Source organism: Hyla sarda, chromosome 3 (genome assembly GCF_029499605.1).
Source record: "Hyla sarda isolate aHylSar1 chromosome 3, aHylSar1.hap1, whole genome shotgun sequence".
NCBI classification, from domain to species: domain Eukaryota; kingdom Metazoa; phylum Chordata; class Amphibia; order Anura; family Hylidae; genus Hyla; species Hyla sarda.
The window spans coordinates 217,764,719-217,778,996 of record NC_079191.1 but is presented as its reverse complement, the minus strand read 5'-3'; the positions used below and the strand labels follow the sequence as shown (position 1 = coordinate 217,778,996).

Genomic DNA, 14,278 nt, shown 5'->3' with positions numbered 1-14,278 from the left:
GGTCCCTTTCACACTGCCATTACTCCCCGTTAAGAACGGCTGTTAAAGTCCCATTGTTTTTTGATCAAAAAGTCCAATATACACAAAAGTGGTACCGATAAAACTACAGATCATGCTGCAAAAAAATAAGCCCTCACACAGCCCTGTATACGAATAAATGAGAGAGAGGGGTCAGAATAGGGCAATTTAAAACATACACATTTTTTAGATTTTTATAGCTATCACTATAATAAAAAAGTAGTAAACATGGGTTTCATTTTAATTGTATTGACCCTCAGAATACACAAAACATGTCATTTTTAACGTAAAGTGCACTGCGTAAATATAAAAGTTGCAAAACTGTATTTTTCTCTTCAATTTCCTCCAAAAATAATATTTTTGTGGTTGTGCCATATTTTTATGGAAAAATAAAAGGTGTAATTGGTCTCGCAAAAAACAAGCCCTAAAATGGGACTGTGAATAGAAAAGTTATAAACTATAGAAGACAAGGAGGAAAAAATAAAAACCCAAAAATGAAACTAACTTTGTCCATCATTAGGTGATTTTAGTGCGTACCTGGCAGACAATAATGGACATGCATAGGAAGGGTCTGCTCTTGTCTTGGGGCTAAATGGCTATGTTGTGAAATTACCATAATACTGTGGCTAGCTTTTTGTGAACTGGTATTTCCTGTTTTAGTTTTCTTTTTTTGCCCACAAATCCCATAATTCCATTTTCCTCCCTCCCACACATCAGCCATCCCACCCATTGAAACATAAATGAGCTGCATTCATTCAAAAGACCTGTGATTTTCAATCAGGGTGCCTACAGCTGTTGAATTAGTTGTAGATTGATCTCTCTCCCACCAAGCGATCACTCCACCCATTGAAGCAGACAGGCTCCCTGTCATCAGCTGACTAGTGAGTCAGGTCTCAGCCACATTGCAACCTGGGAAAAATCTGAGACGACAGGCATTTTTTATGCTGTTTAAAAATAAATATTGGGGTGAAAATCACAGAAGAATTGTGAGAAAACCGTCACACACAGGTACAGACACTATATTATGATCTACACTAACTTTACAGCCCCTGTAGCATAGTCAAATAAAAAAAATTCCTGGAATACCCCTTTAAGGCCAAAATGGGCTGTGTCCACCAACACTGCAGCTGTCGGATCTTCTGTTCGCCGTTCATGTGCTCATCTTGCTTCTTCCCATGATGTCCCCCCTCCCCTGCTTTGCTGTTAGATTGGCGGGATGCCATTGGAAGATGGAAACAGAAGTGGTTAGGAGAAGATCTGACAGCTGCAGTGCCTGGAGAGTGGATGAGGTAAGTATGCCAGCTTTTGTTGTTGTAATGCACAGGGAGGCAGATATAAGGTTTTCCTGGAAAACCTATTTAATATTCTGTTACAGTACTCCATCTTACTGATGGTGTAGCAATCGTGCCTTTAGATAAAACAGTTTACTAGAAGATATTTTTGACATAATCAGGATTTCCAGTATACATGGATATTCAGGAATTTTGCAGCTCAAACACAGATTTTTGCTGTGGATTTGCATGCGTGGTGGCTCTGCCGAAGTAAACTGTGGGTTTTCGGTGTTGAATCTGTGTAAATGAGGAACATGCTGTGGATTATTAAATTCATGGCAGGCAGTATTCAATCAAGATTTTTTTTTTTCTGGAGTTTATGAATGGGGCTTAAAGAATCCCAATTATCTGCCAGCAAAATTTATGCAAATTCTGTCTGGAATTTGGTGTCAAATCCACTCTTTCTAATCTGGAGAGAATTCACAATATGTGAACATACTCTAAAAAGTGAGCATTTCTGTAAGAAACCAGAAAAATAGCCTAATACTACAGTTGCACCATAGTTATGGAACATTGAAATTTTGAATGCCAAACATGTTCCCTGGTTTGAAGGGATGGGATGGTGGACATTGCAAAAGATTTTTTTTTTTTTTTCTTTTAAGGCTTAACTTCATGTTTTCATAGCTTTAATTTAATCTAGTAAAGTTTTAGTGTATTCTTTTTAACAGGCTCAAGTAAATCCTCCTGGAAGTTCTCAAACAGAAGGAAAGAATCAGCTGCAGAAGTCACCAGAGCCAGACCAAACAGCTACTACAACTCCTCAGGTTTGTTCTATTTCCTCTATGTACAGATTGGAATACATTTCAAGGTTTTTGTTTTTGTTTTTTTTACATAATGTAAATTTGCTGTTACTAAAGTCAGTGTAAATTTTTCCAGACTGCAAAAAGTCTTAAAGGGGTATTCCAGGAATATATATATATATATATAATCAACTGGCTCCAGAAAGTTTAACAGATTTGTAAATTAGAGATAAATGGAAATATGTTTGCAGCTCACAACCTTGTATCCGAGGTTAAATTGTGGTTGACAAATCGGTCCCCACCGACTGAGCAAAACAAATTTAGAAACAAAATTTCAACCACCCCTCAAGGATACCACCCTACTTGGGTGCACAGTGAAAAAAATGGCTTGAAGACAGTTTGTTTGAACAATGCAAAAAATTATATTTATTAAAATTATTCAATTAAAAAACATTTGAACAGAGCAATATTGAATATATTGGATTACCATAGGACCCTAATGGTATATATTCATAGTAATATATGAGGCACTGCGGTTGTAAATAATGGCCGACTGTCCGGATTGTACTGTTAAACCGGCAATTTGTATATCTGGTTGTAAAGTCCTTTGTGTGGATTGGACTAAAAATGCCTGTAGTCTCTATGGAGATGAATAATGCTCACCGTGTCCGCTGGTCCCGTACTGCGACGGGCCGAAAATGATGGGAGTAGCAGTTCTACTTCACAAGCAGAGCGTTGATTTCGGCTTAGTTTGGGAGCGGTGATATAGCAGATGGCTCCCACGCCGGAGGTCCGTAGCTGCGGCGTTCGGCTGTTGCAATATTGGACCCTCGCTGGCTTAATCTGGTGGAAATGCTAGCGGTGGTGGCAGCATGTCAGGCATGTAAGGTAGAATCAAAAGCAGGTGAATGCGTCATATGGATAGAAATCCCGGCTGGAGCAGCAGGTCTATAAGCGCTGGTTTAGGTTAAGTCGGCTTCTGAATGGGCAGTGCGTCTTTGTAGTGACAAAGATTTGTAAATAACTTCTATTAAAAAATCTTAAACCTTCCAGTAGTTATGAGCTGTTGAAGTTGAGTTGTTCTTTTCTGTCTGACAACAGTGCTCTCTGCTGACACCTCTGCTTGTCTCAGCAACTGCCCAGAATAGGAGCAAATCCCCATAGCAAACCTCTAATGCTTCGGACAGTTCCTGAGACAAGCAGAGGTGTCAGCAGAGAGCACTGTTGTCAGAAAGAAAAGAACAACTCAACTTCAGCAGCTGATAACTACTGAAAGGATTAAGATTTTTTAATAGTAATTTACAAATCTGTTTACATTTTTGGAGCCAGTTGATATAAAGAAGAAAATAAAAGTTTTTTTCCTGGAATACCCCGGGAAAGAACATTTAGTACTGCAAATAATGGTAAATATGTAACATTGTGTTTTTTTTAAATATTGTTTAACTGTGATGTATTTTTAATTAAAAATATGTATGTAACCTGAAAAAGCTCCATCAGTCCTATAAACATTAAATGGATTGTTGATGCTAGAGAAACCACAATACGTTTATCACTAATCCTGTGTTCAGATGATACATACTGTTCATGGGACAACCCCATTGTGACATCTGCCATGTATGAAGTGGACTCGAGAGCTGAGCCTTTACTTTACACACAGTAGTCTTTTGAATAGTATGGCTCTAAATTGTGCCCCAATTGCTCTCTAGTGATTCCTGGCACTAAAAGGAACATTTGATTCCAAGCATGGCCTAATTGGAGCTTGACTCCGCTATTAAACTATTATTCAGCTGCATTATGTACAGCCTATAAGTCCAGGCAATATTCTGTTGCTTCTTGACGTTCCCTGCATATAGTTTTGCTGCATAATATTGTGTAAACTGCTCTCTATATGGTCACTGTTCTTTGTTAGTTTGACTGGCTCCTTTTCCTTTCTTTTTTGCTAATTGACCACCCTCACATTATATGCTCCCATTCTGTTCTTCTGTACTGTTTACCGTATTTATCGGTGTATAACACACACCCTCATTTTTACAGGGAAATTAAATGTTAAATAAATCACTATAAAGTTCTGAACGTAATGCCAAATGATTGCCCAACTTTAATTTCCCCCTTGTGTCACATCATTCCTCCCTCTTTATCGGCCCCTAGGGGTGCCAATAAAATATATACCCGTACTGATCCTGCACTGTGAACACATATGGCTATATTCGCATTAGCATTTGGAGCTCAGTAAGGAAGCTTTGTTCGATGTTTCTGTTATAATGACGGTACTTTAGCAAATGTATTCAAATTGATTGGGGCTTGATGGGATCCATTGTTGTATGGTATTATACCCTTCCTCCAACTAAGTTATCAGTTGCCATAAGAGAGCTCCTTAACAGAGCTTTGCAGTGCGGATGAGAACATAGCCTGATGGGGATTTTGGTCACATGCAAGAAAAATGAAATAAAAAGTAAACAAAAGTCTTATCTTTACCAAAATAGTAGTAAAAACTGCATATCATGGCCCAAAAATGAGCCCTCACACAGCTTCATAGACAGAAAATAAAAATGTCTGTGGAGCACATAATAAAGGCATGTAGTGGGCATCTGTGGAGCACATATTATAGCCATGTCAACATTCATGTCATTCTAGACAAAGACACAGGAATGGGAATTAAAGGGATATTCCAGGAAAAAACTTTTTTTTTTTTTATATATCAACTGGCTCCAGAAAGTTAAAAAATCTTAATCCTTCCAATAATTATCAGCTGCTGAAGTTGACTTGTTCTTTTCTGTCTGGCCATAGTGCTCTCTGCTGACATCTCTGCTTGTCTAGGGAACTGCACAGAGTAGAAGAGGTTTGCTATGGGGATTTGCTTCTACTTTGAACAGTTCCCGAGACACGTGTCATCAGAGAGCACTTAAACAGAAAAGAACAACTTCAGCATATAAAAAGTACTGAAAGGATTAAGATTTTTTAATAGAAGTAATTTACAAATCTGTTTAACTTTCTGGAGCCAGTTGATTTACTGTATATTCCGGCGTATAAGACGACTTTTTAACCCCGACTTTTTTTTTTCGTGTGCGGGGGCCAGCCAGAGCAGATAAAAACGAATTACTGATACTAAAAACCAGGGTGTCTCCAGCTGTTGTGAAACTACAACTCCCAGCATGCCCGGGCAGCCTTTGCCAGTCCGGGCATGCTGGTAGTTGTAGTTACACAACAGCTGGAGGCACCCTGGTTTTTAGTATCACGGGAGAAGATAATCATAGCTTTCCCTATGCCGGACATCCCTGTGTCCCGAAAGATCTTCTCGGGACATAGAGATGTCTGCCGGTCACTCACCATTCTCCGACCGGCACGCATCCTCCTGCGGTCCTTCTCCGCTTCTCCGCCTCTATGGTTGTACGCACGGGACGTCAGTGACGTCCTCCTGCGACCATAGAGACGCAGGAGGACTGCAGGACCATCGCAGGAGGACGCACGCCGGCTGGGGCCTGGTGAGTGATGTGACGTGGGCCTGGTGAATGCAGGGCGTCATCTTCTTCAGTGATCCGGTCACTGCTCCTACAGGCCAGGGACTGCTGCTATGGTCCATAGCAGTAGATGGTGACCCCGGGCCGGAGAAGCGGTAATCAGAACACTGTGGGGGCAGTACAGACATACAGCCTCCAGCCATACATTGTATATGGCTGGAGGCTGTATGTCTGTGAGGGGGGGGGGGGGGACTGTCTACTAATGTGGGGTAACTCCCGACCTAAGGTGGGGGAAGCTGCCTACTATTGTGGGGGAACTGTCGACCTAATGTGGGGGGAACTGCTGACCTAATGTGGGGGGAGCTGCCTACTTTTGTGGGGGAACTGCTGACCTAATGTGGGGGGGAACTGCTGACCTAATGTGGGGGGAGCTTTCTACTAATGTGGGGGAACTGCTGACCTAATGTGGGGGAGCTGCCTACTATTGTGGGGGTGCTGCCTACTAATGTGGGGGAACTGCCGACCTAATGTGGGGTAACTCCCAACCTATTGTGGGGGAGCTGCCGACCTAATGTGGGGGAACTGCCGACCTAATGTGGGGGAACTGCCGACCTAATGTGGGGGAACTGCCGACCTAATGTGGGGGAACTGCCAACCTAATGTGGGGGAACATGCTGCCTACCTAATGTAGGGGGAACTACAAGGTACTGTACATCGCGGTAGAAGGGGTAGTCTTATACGGCGACTATATCCCAAACTCTCTATATTTTAAATGTAAATGTTGGGGGTCGTCTTATACGCCGGCATATACGGTAAAAAAAAAATTTTTTTTCCTGGAATACTCCTTTAAGGGAATTCCCCTCCCTTTTTAACTCCTTAGGTAGGTGCATTCCTATTTTACAATACATGATTTAGTAAAATGAAGGATGTCATTAAAAAGTACAATTGCTCCTGCAAAAAACAAGCCCTCATATGGGTCTGTAGATGGGAAAATAAGAGTTATGGCTCTTTATAAGGCAAGAATAAATAAAAATTGTCTCAAATTATTATATCTTTTTAGATATCATGTTTTGTACAATATTGTGGTTAATTTATGTCCATCTTCCAAAGGATATGTTTACACGTTGGAATGTCCATGCTGACATTCTGCTTGGAATGTCCGTACAGAAATTCTGCTGCAGCAGAGTCCCGTTCAATTCAGCAGGATGCACGGTGGACATGGCAAAATTTCTGTGCCAGATGTGTCCGGCACGGAAATTCTGTTTTCCGTGTTGACAGAAAGAATGTACCTGTTCATTCTTTCTGCAGACACTGCATGGAATGCACACCTATCTATGAGACGACGCATTCCTGTGCGTTCTTAGCACTGGCATATTGTGCTGGCACCTGCAGTCTCTGGAATATCCGCACAGAGATTTTCCAAAGTGTGAACATAGCCAAAATGTTCAAATAACTTTTTTATGTTGATTCAGAGAAGTTAATCCTGTGATAGAAATAACCTTTTTATCTGTAATACCCATTGGCCCTCATTTACTATTGCAAACCCGACATGTTTTGTCTGGTTGTGCGACAGAATTTGTGCCGGAATTGAAAAAAAAAAAAACCCTACCAACTTTCCATTTTTACTAAGAAAACCCCAAAAAGGGGTGTGGCAGTCAAGGGAAGGGGGCGTAGTCACAAAAAAGGGGCGTGTTCCCGACATTTTCACACAAAAAAACAACATATTTACTAAGGTTTCCACAGCAAATGTGATTGATTTCAGGAGGAAAACCTGACAGCTCAGATTGTGTGTTTAAAAAATAAAAAATAAAAATGTAGGGAAACCTTAGTAAATACCATGGCAAAAAAATTGTAGGGAATTAAAACCCACAAAGAAAACTACACTCCACTCTTAGTAAATCAGGGCCATTATGTATTGTTAAGTGTGTATTGACCTGTACAGTATCCTGCGCATACTTGATGCTCAGGTTTTGAAGCTGCAGATTTGAAGCTGTGTTCAGTCATTTAGCGTAGGCTGAGTTCACACCACGTTTTTGCAATACAGTTTCCGTATACGTTTTCAATTTTAAAACCGTATGGAGCTGTATTGAAAACCGTGTATATATATATATATATATATATATTATTGAATCTCCATTAAAATCCATATGCCAAATGATGCATCCATTTTGCGGCATTTACGGTTTTGTCCGTTTTTTTTTTCCCCACCTTTAACCAAAGCCGTAGCCTACCACGGTTTTTGGTCCAGGTGAAAAACCATATTAAACCGTATACGTTTTTTTTTAAACATGGGAGTCAATGGGAACCATACAGAACTGTATGTGCGTACGGTTCCATTGGTTTGCACCATACGGTTTTTGACTTTGCACAGTTTGTTCTTGGAATTTCAATCAAACAAGTGCAACTTCATTCATAATGGAGTGAAAAGTGAAAAACATATATATGTTTTTTTTCTTAAAAAAACTGATGCAACCGGACGTAATTTTTCAAACCGTATACGGGTTAAAATTTGTACACACGTTTTGATAGCGTAGTCTGGTTTCGAGGAATACTTTTTTCATCAAAAACCTGATATGGGAACTGTATTGCAAAAAACGTGGTGTGAACCCAGCCTTACTTTGAAATGTGCAGCATAAAATCTACATCCTAAAATCTTGTGCATCAAATATGCGCAGAATAATTTACATGTGAAAGCACCCTAAATATTTATATGTATATACTATACATCAGTGTCTGCACAGACAACTGGGGAGATCTATGGTCTGCTTTAACATCCTTAAAGGGGTACTCCACTGGAAAACACATATATATATATATATATATATATATATATATATATATATATATATATATATATATATATAATTTACATATTTTTTATTTATTTTTTTTTAAATCAACTGGTGCCAGAAAGTTAAACATATTTGTAAATTAGCTCAGATTATTAGTCACAGTGAGAAAGAACTCACAGTCACCAGAAAACCGTCAGGATCAGAATTTACAGTCAGGATCAGTGTTTTCTTTGGCCTTGTACATTAGTACTGAATGTGTCTGTCAGTAACAGATGTCTCCTTGTGATCAATGTATGGCATTGTTCCGGAATGACATCATCGGGCATTAAGGAATTAATTCCTGCTTTAATTTTCTGTTTTCTCTATATAAATATAACACCCTGTAGGGAAAAAAAGACTATACAAAAGTAATTAACAATAATACAACTTTATTAATGCTATTGAACTTTTAAACAGTGGTAGCTCAAAGATAAATACAGGCTTTAATTTCTTCTCCTCAGATATGAAATTTGTTGAAAGCTTCCTGTTTATATAATACTGCTTTTATAATTGAAAGTATTAATTTGGCATTTGCCTAATTCTCCTAGGCTGTGGTACTTATATAACACATCCATTATGGGAGTGCATGGAGTCTGGTTCTGAGCCAAGGCAGCTGCTACTAGACTTTTATAAATGCAATCTAAATTCAGTGACAAATTGTGCTCAAATCCTTGCTAAGCTGCACTTTATTTATTTATTTGTTTATTTTAGCGGTGGTGGGCCCGTGGATTGGTATAGACAAAAACACGTCTAATAACGTCAGACCATCTGTTGCCACCAGCTTCGCATTTTACAGGCTTGGTAAATGGGGGAATACCCTCTATCCTCGACTTCACACAATAATCAGTGCAGAGAATCAATGCTTCGGCCTTTTTCAATGCTCCGGCCTTACACAAAGAACAAACACAATTTCCTTGTAATAGGTGACGTAGTGGACGACCAGCTTTTTTCTCAGCAAGCTATGTCAATAGGCTTATGTTGCACAACCACTGTGTTTATGCAGTATTCTGTATTGCTTAATGCATGAAGCAAAATGATAGAACAGAGAGTCCATACACTTGGACATCCAAAATTATTGGTTATTATCATAAACAGTGAAACATTATTTTGTAATATATTCAGATAGGATTAGACTTCTGCATGTGTGGCCAATACATATACAGTATTAATTATAGCTCAGATCAAAGCATTTGGAACAGATAACCAGTGTAAATGTAGAAAACTCAGCAATGAATAAGGGTTCCCCTATACACTGCGGTTGAGCTGAGACACACATTCCACATACCGTACCGGCAGTTAACGGAATTCCACAATATGGAATATGAGCAGACATCCTACAAGTAATATTTGTGGCTAGTAATAGTTATTTATTCATATGTTACTTTGCTTTACATGTATTTATATTGTGTTTTAAGGGTACTACATATTGTGAAATAAAAGGTTATTCATGAAACACTCTACAACTTGCCATATACAATACTATACTATCTGTACTTTAGAGGGTTTCACTGGGGCGTTTTTTTTTTTTTCCCCAGAGTTAAATGTGCTCAGATTATAAAAATATTAAAAAAATGTGTACTCTCCTGCCCCAATACTCTGCCACCAAGGTTCTGACTGAACCTGGTTCTGTTTCCCAGCACTTTCTGTTCTCATTCGACACAGAAAAGTGGCCATTTGGTGGCCACAGCAGTCGCCCACCTCAACCACTGATTGGCTGAGCGGACATTTGCTTGTTTTAAGACCCAGACAAGGAAGTGCTGTGCAACAGGACCAGACATTGTTAAAATGAGGGCGGCGTGCGATTGGAGCAGATGAGTACATGCTTTTTTTATCGCTTTCACACCAGCGTAAGCACAGTTAATTCCTTGGTCAAGTTTTCAAGATCTCTGCTGACTGAATAGGAACCTTTTTATTCATACCTTAGAGTGGATAAAAATCTGTACCAAGTTCTGTCTGTCTGATTGTTATCCACTGAAATTAAGGCTTGAAGGTTCCTTTTGACTGACTTCAAGCGGAGATCTGGTTTTCAGTATTACATTTATTGGGGATACTAAGCATACTGTCATATTTTTGATAAGTTATAGCTGACTTCAATATTATATAAATTGTGGTATGTTTTCTGGTATGTACTGGTTCGACATGTTTTGTCACTGTTATGTACTCTCCATGGTACTTGTTTACTGAGCTCTCTTTTTCTCTTCTACAGGATGAGGCTCAGGAAGGTCAACCCAACTTGGGTGACGATGCTGCAGAGTCAACACCCACTGTGAACACATCAAGGAGCCCTAGGCAGAGACGAGCACATCAAAGGAGAAACCCAGCTTCCCCAGGCCTCATTGAAGTTCAACATAATGCTGTCAATGGAAGTAACACAGGATCAGCAATTCTTATAGTTGTACTAACATTTGCATTGGCAGCTCTTCTTTTCCGTAGACTGTATTTAGCCAATGAATATATTTTTGACTATGATCTATAATGTTTGATTTCTTCTGAGGGGAATAACACAAGTGTGTCATTAAAGTGTGTATCGGGTATGTTTTTAAAACAAGCTGCAGATTGTATTTAATGACTGTTTATGGTATACTGTGGCATATTTGCAGGAATTTTCGTGGCCAGGCATCTACCAGAATTGTTGATGCTAAGTATATATACTGGGGAAATGGTTAGTGATACAACATACATCCAGATGCATGTCTCTTTTATATGAAGGGCTGCAGCTCAGTCTGAAATCTAGTTTAAACTTACACTATACTTCCTTATTTGAGAACAAATTCCCCAAATTTCCCATGTGTTCCAGCACATGCACTTTCTTGGATAGTGATATTGCAGCCTGAACTGGATGGAACTATTGCCAAGTTGCTTCCCTACGGCACTGTCCTAGTCTGGCTTTGAAAACCTAGATCCTAAGAAACTGACTGGAAGCTAGGGATACCCTGTTTAAAAACTATGGGAGTGTCGCTCAGCATGTTCCTAACTATCATTCTGTGCCATATGAGGCTTGCAGAGCTACCTAGAACAAATAATATCACAACCTTATCTTTTACATAGTTTTTTGTTATTATAAATAACAAAATAATAATTATTTAATCATTTTTGTTTTATATTACTGCACAGTTTAATCTTTAAAGCTATACATTTAGGGGGGCATTAGGTTACTGTTTGGAATGTTAACTAACAAGTAATATTAATTCCCTGGGGCCTCTGTACTAGGTGATCTTCACGACATATTGTTAAGAACTACACTGATCCAAATTCTTCACATAAAATTTTGGAATATATGACTATAAGCTGTTTAGAAATGAGTATTTTTTTTTTTTTTTTTTTATACAAGGGCATTGTTTTGTATGCACTTTGTGCCAGCTAAGGCTTCTTTTTTTTTTTTACACTATATCGTTGCTTTGTTACAAACGGACATTAATGGCTTATTTTTTTTTCCTACTTTTGCTGCCACTAACGTCAGTTATTGTAACGGAGCAAAACGGGAGTTATAACGGGCAAAGAGGATCCCATTCACTTAAATGGGATTCCTCTAACGTCTGTTATAAGTCCTGTTATGATTGCGTGAGAAAAAGACGTGACATGCCAAAAATTTTCTCCCGCTATCTTCCTAACTGCCGGTACACTGAGGGGCACAAACGTCAGTGTGAAAGAAGCCTTACTGATACAAAGTTGTTTGAACAAAATAACATATTTTGCTTTTAGTTTTGGGATTTAAACTGTGAGACCACCATCTCTGGTTGTACATTAGATCAACCAAGTTCTAGGAATTAAATCATAAGGTGTATGACTTATAATCTTTCTCAGACCTACTGAGTGCTTTGTTTTAGCGCCCCCTCTTTGGTGGGCTATTAAATGGGGTGAAGTTTGGACTCTATTAGGGACTCATGCTGATGTCTTGAGTTCTGTCACAGACTTTTTTTTTTTATTACATATTATTTATGCAAGATGAGCTTCACATATTTAGTAAACAGAAATTTCTCAAACTAGCATAAGGCAAAAGTGGAATAGTTGCCCATACCAACCAGTTGGCTTTTATTTTTCGGAGTCCCCTTGGAAAATTAGCATGGTAAACTGGTTGTTACATCTCTGTCTTAAAAAGCTGATAGAACTTTCTTGGTTGCAGATAGTACATAGTATAATTTTTTTTCCTGCTTCATTTGTACCTTTACCAGGAAAAATAAATATTATCTTTTTACTGTTTCCTCATATAGTAGCCATTAATATCACCATTGAACTATGAGTTACTTGAGTACGTGCTCTCTTGAGGGTAGACAATCAATATTCTTATTTTGGTAGACCCCTTTTAAAGTGTGTTTAACATTGAGAACATGGGTTTTAAGTTTCAGTTTCACAATTGTTTTCCTTCTTAAAATATTTATCATCTTTCAGGATTGTATAAAAGTTCAAAACCCTCTTTAATGGAAAATTTCAGTCACAAAGACAAAGTTGCAACCAGAGTAGGAAAGCATTAAATATAGTAAGAGCAGATTTATTATGTGATCTGAGGGGGCACCTATTAAATGGGTACTCCACTTCCCCAGTGTTTGGAACATTTGGTTCTGAACGCTGGCTGTGGAGGTCGTGACGTCACGCCATGCCCCCTCACTACAGGTCTATGGGAGGGGTGTGGCAGCCACACACCCCTCCCATAGACTTGCATCGAGGGGGCGTTGCCGTGACATCACGATCCTTGCGTCCACTGTTCTGAATGCTGGGGCAGTGGAGTACCCTTTTAAGTTGTCTTATAGCAACCAATTAGAGCTCTGCTTTCAAAGAGAATCTTATTGTACAACAGCTTGAGAAATCTCCCCTCAATAGCTAACCTTGGTGTCTTCAGGATGAACAAATGAGCAATGGCTGACGTTTTCCTTTAAAACCCCATGAATACCTTATTTTATCTCCTTTTTTAGTCTTTCTAGAATGGGGCCAGAATTTTGTGTTACATTGACGGATCACGTGATCAGTATCCAGTAGATTTCAAATATGTTTAACTGTATATCTTGCTTTTTAATTTAAAATGATTACATAACTGTTTACTCATTATTGGCATTTGTTATAATGTGCTGTATGTAATGACTTAAAAAAATTGTTCACTGAAAAATATATAAGCAATAAATAAAAAATGTTGTTTGCATTTTAGTTTGCACTTAATTTCACACCCTTTCCCTTTATTCCATTATTGTGCCAACATGTTGAAAACCCGGAAATGGAAGAAGCAAGTCGTTTTTTGTCTACAGCTGTTTTTTCTGGCATTTTGCTAACTTATCGAATGTATTAGTAAAATTGTGGTTATAGGACTAGATTAGACAGCCTTTGTATTTGGTTACCATGAAAGCACATATGTCTGCATTGGAGCTGTGCACACAAATCATTTTACCATAAATGGTTGCTAAGGTATACTGTTCTTTAAAAACATAATTAAGTTGGCAAATACTAGTCACTAGCCTTCTTTCAGGAAAAAAAGTATTGCATATATTCACTGAAACTAGGAAATTGAAACTGAAATAAATACAGTAAACTGTTGTGGACCTTGTGCTTTGTGCTACAGCCGGAGACAGTTTGATTCAGGTCTTATATTAGATAATTCTACTTAAAGGGGTACTTCGCACCTAGACATCTTATCCCCTATCCAAATGGCCGCTGACATGAATGTAGCCGCCCAAACCCAGCGTGCGAAACGTAATGTTCAGAACGCCGGGTGACTGCACAGAGATCGTCGGGGGTCCCAGCAGCTGGCCGCGCACAACCAGACATCTTATTCCCTATGCAAAGGATAGGGGCCGAGTATCCCTTTAAATATACATAGACTGTGCTTGTTTGTTAGCATCTGATGTAAAGACTCACGGCAGTTGGCAGGACACTCACGGAGGAAGTGGATCTGCTGGACCTGTGTGGCAGAT

The 14,278-nt window shown here is 39.0% G+C and overlaps 1 protein-coding gene across 2 annotated transcripts in view; it reads left to right on the top strand.

Annotated features, from left to right (window-relative positions):
* Window positions 1-13,512, top strand: part of UBE2J1 (ubiquitin conjugating enzyme E2 J1) — a 52,139-nt gene extending 38,627 nt beyond the window's left edge. For both annotated transcript variants that reach the window (XM_056566098.1, XM_056566099.1), the window contains exons 7-8: window positions 2,018-2,113; window positions 10,585-13,512. In XM_056566098.1, the coding sequence (XP_056422073.1) occupies window positions 2,018-2,113; window positions 10,585-10,854 (366 nt within the window). In that variant the 3' untranslated portion in view covers window positions 10,855-13,512. The remainder of the gene's footprint in view (window positions 1-2,017; window positions 2,114-10,584) is intronic.
* Window positions 13,513-14,278: the final 766 nt, after the last annotated feature.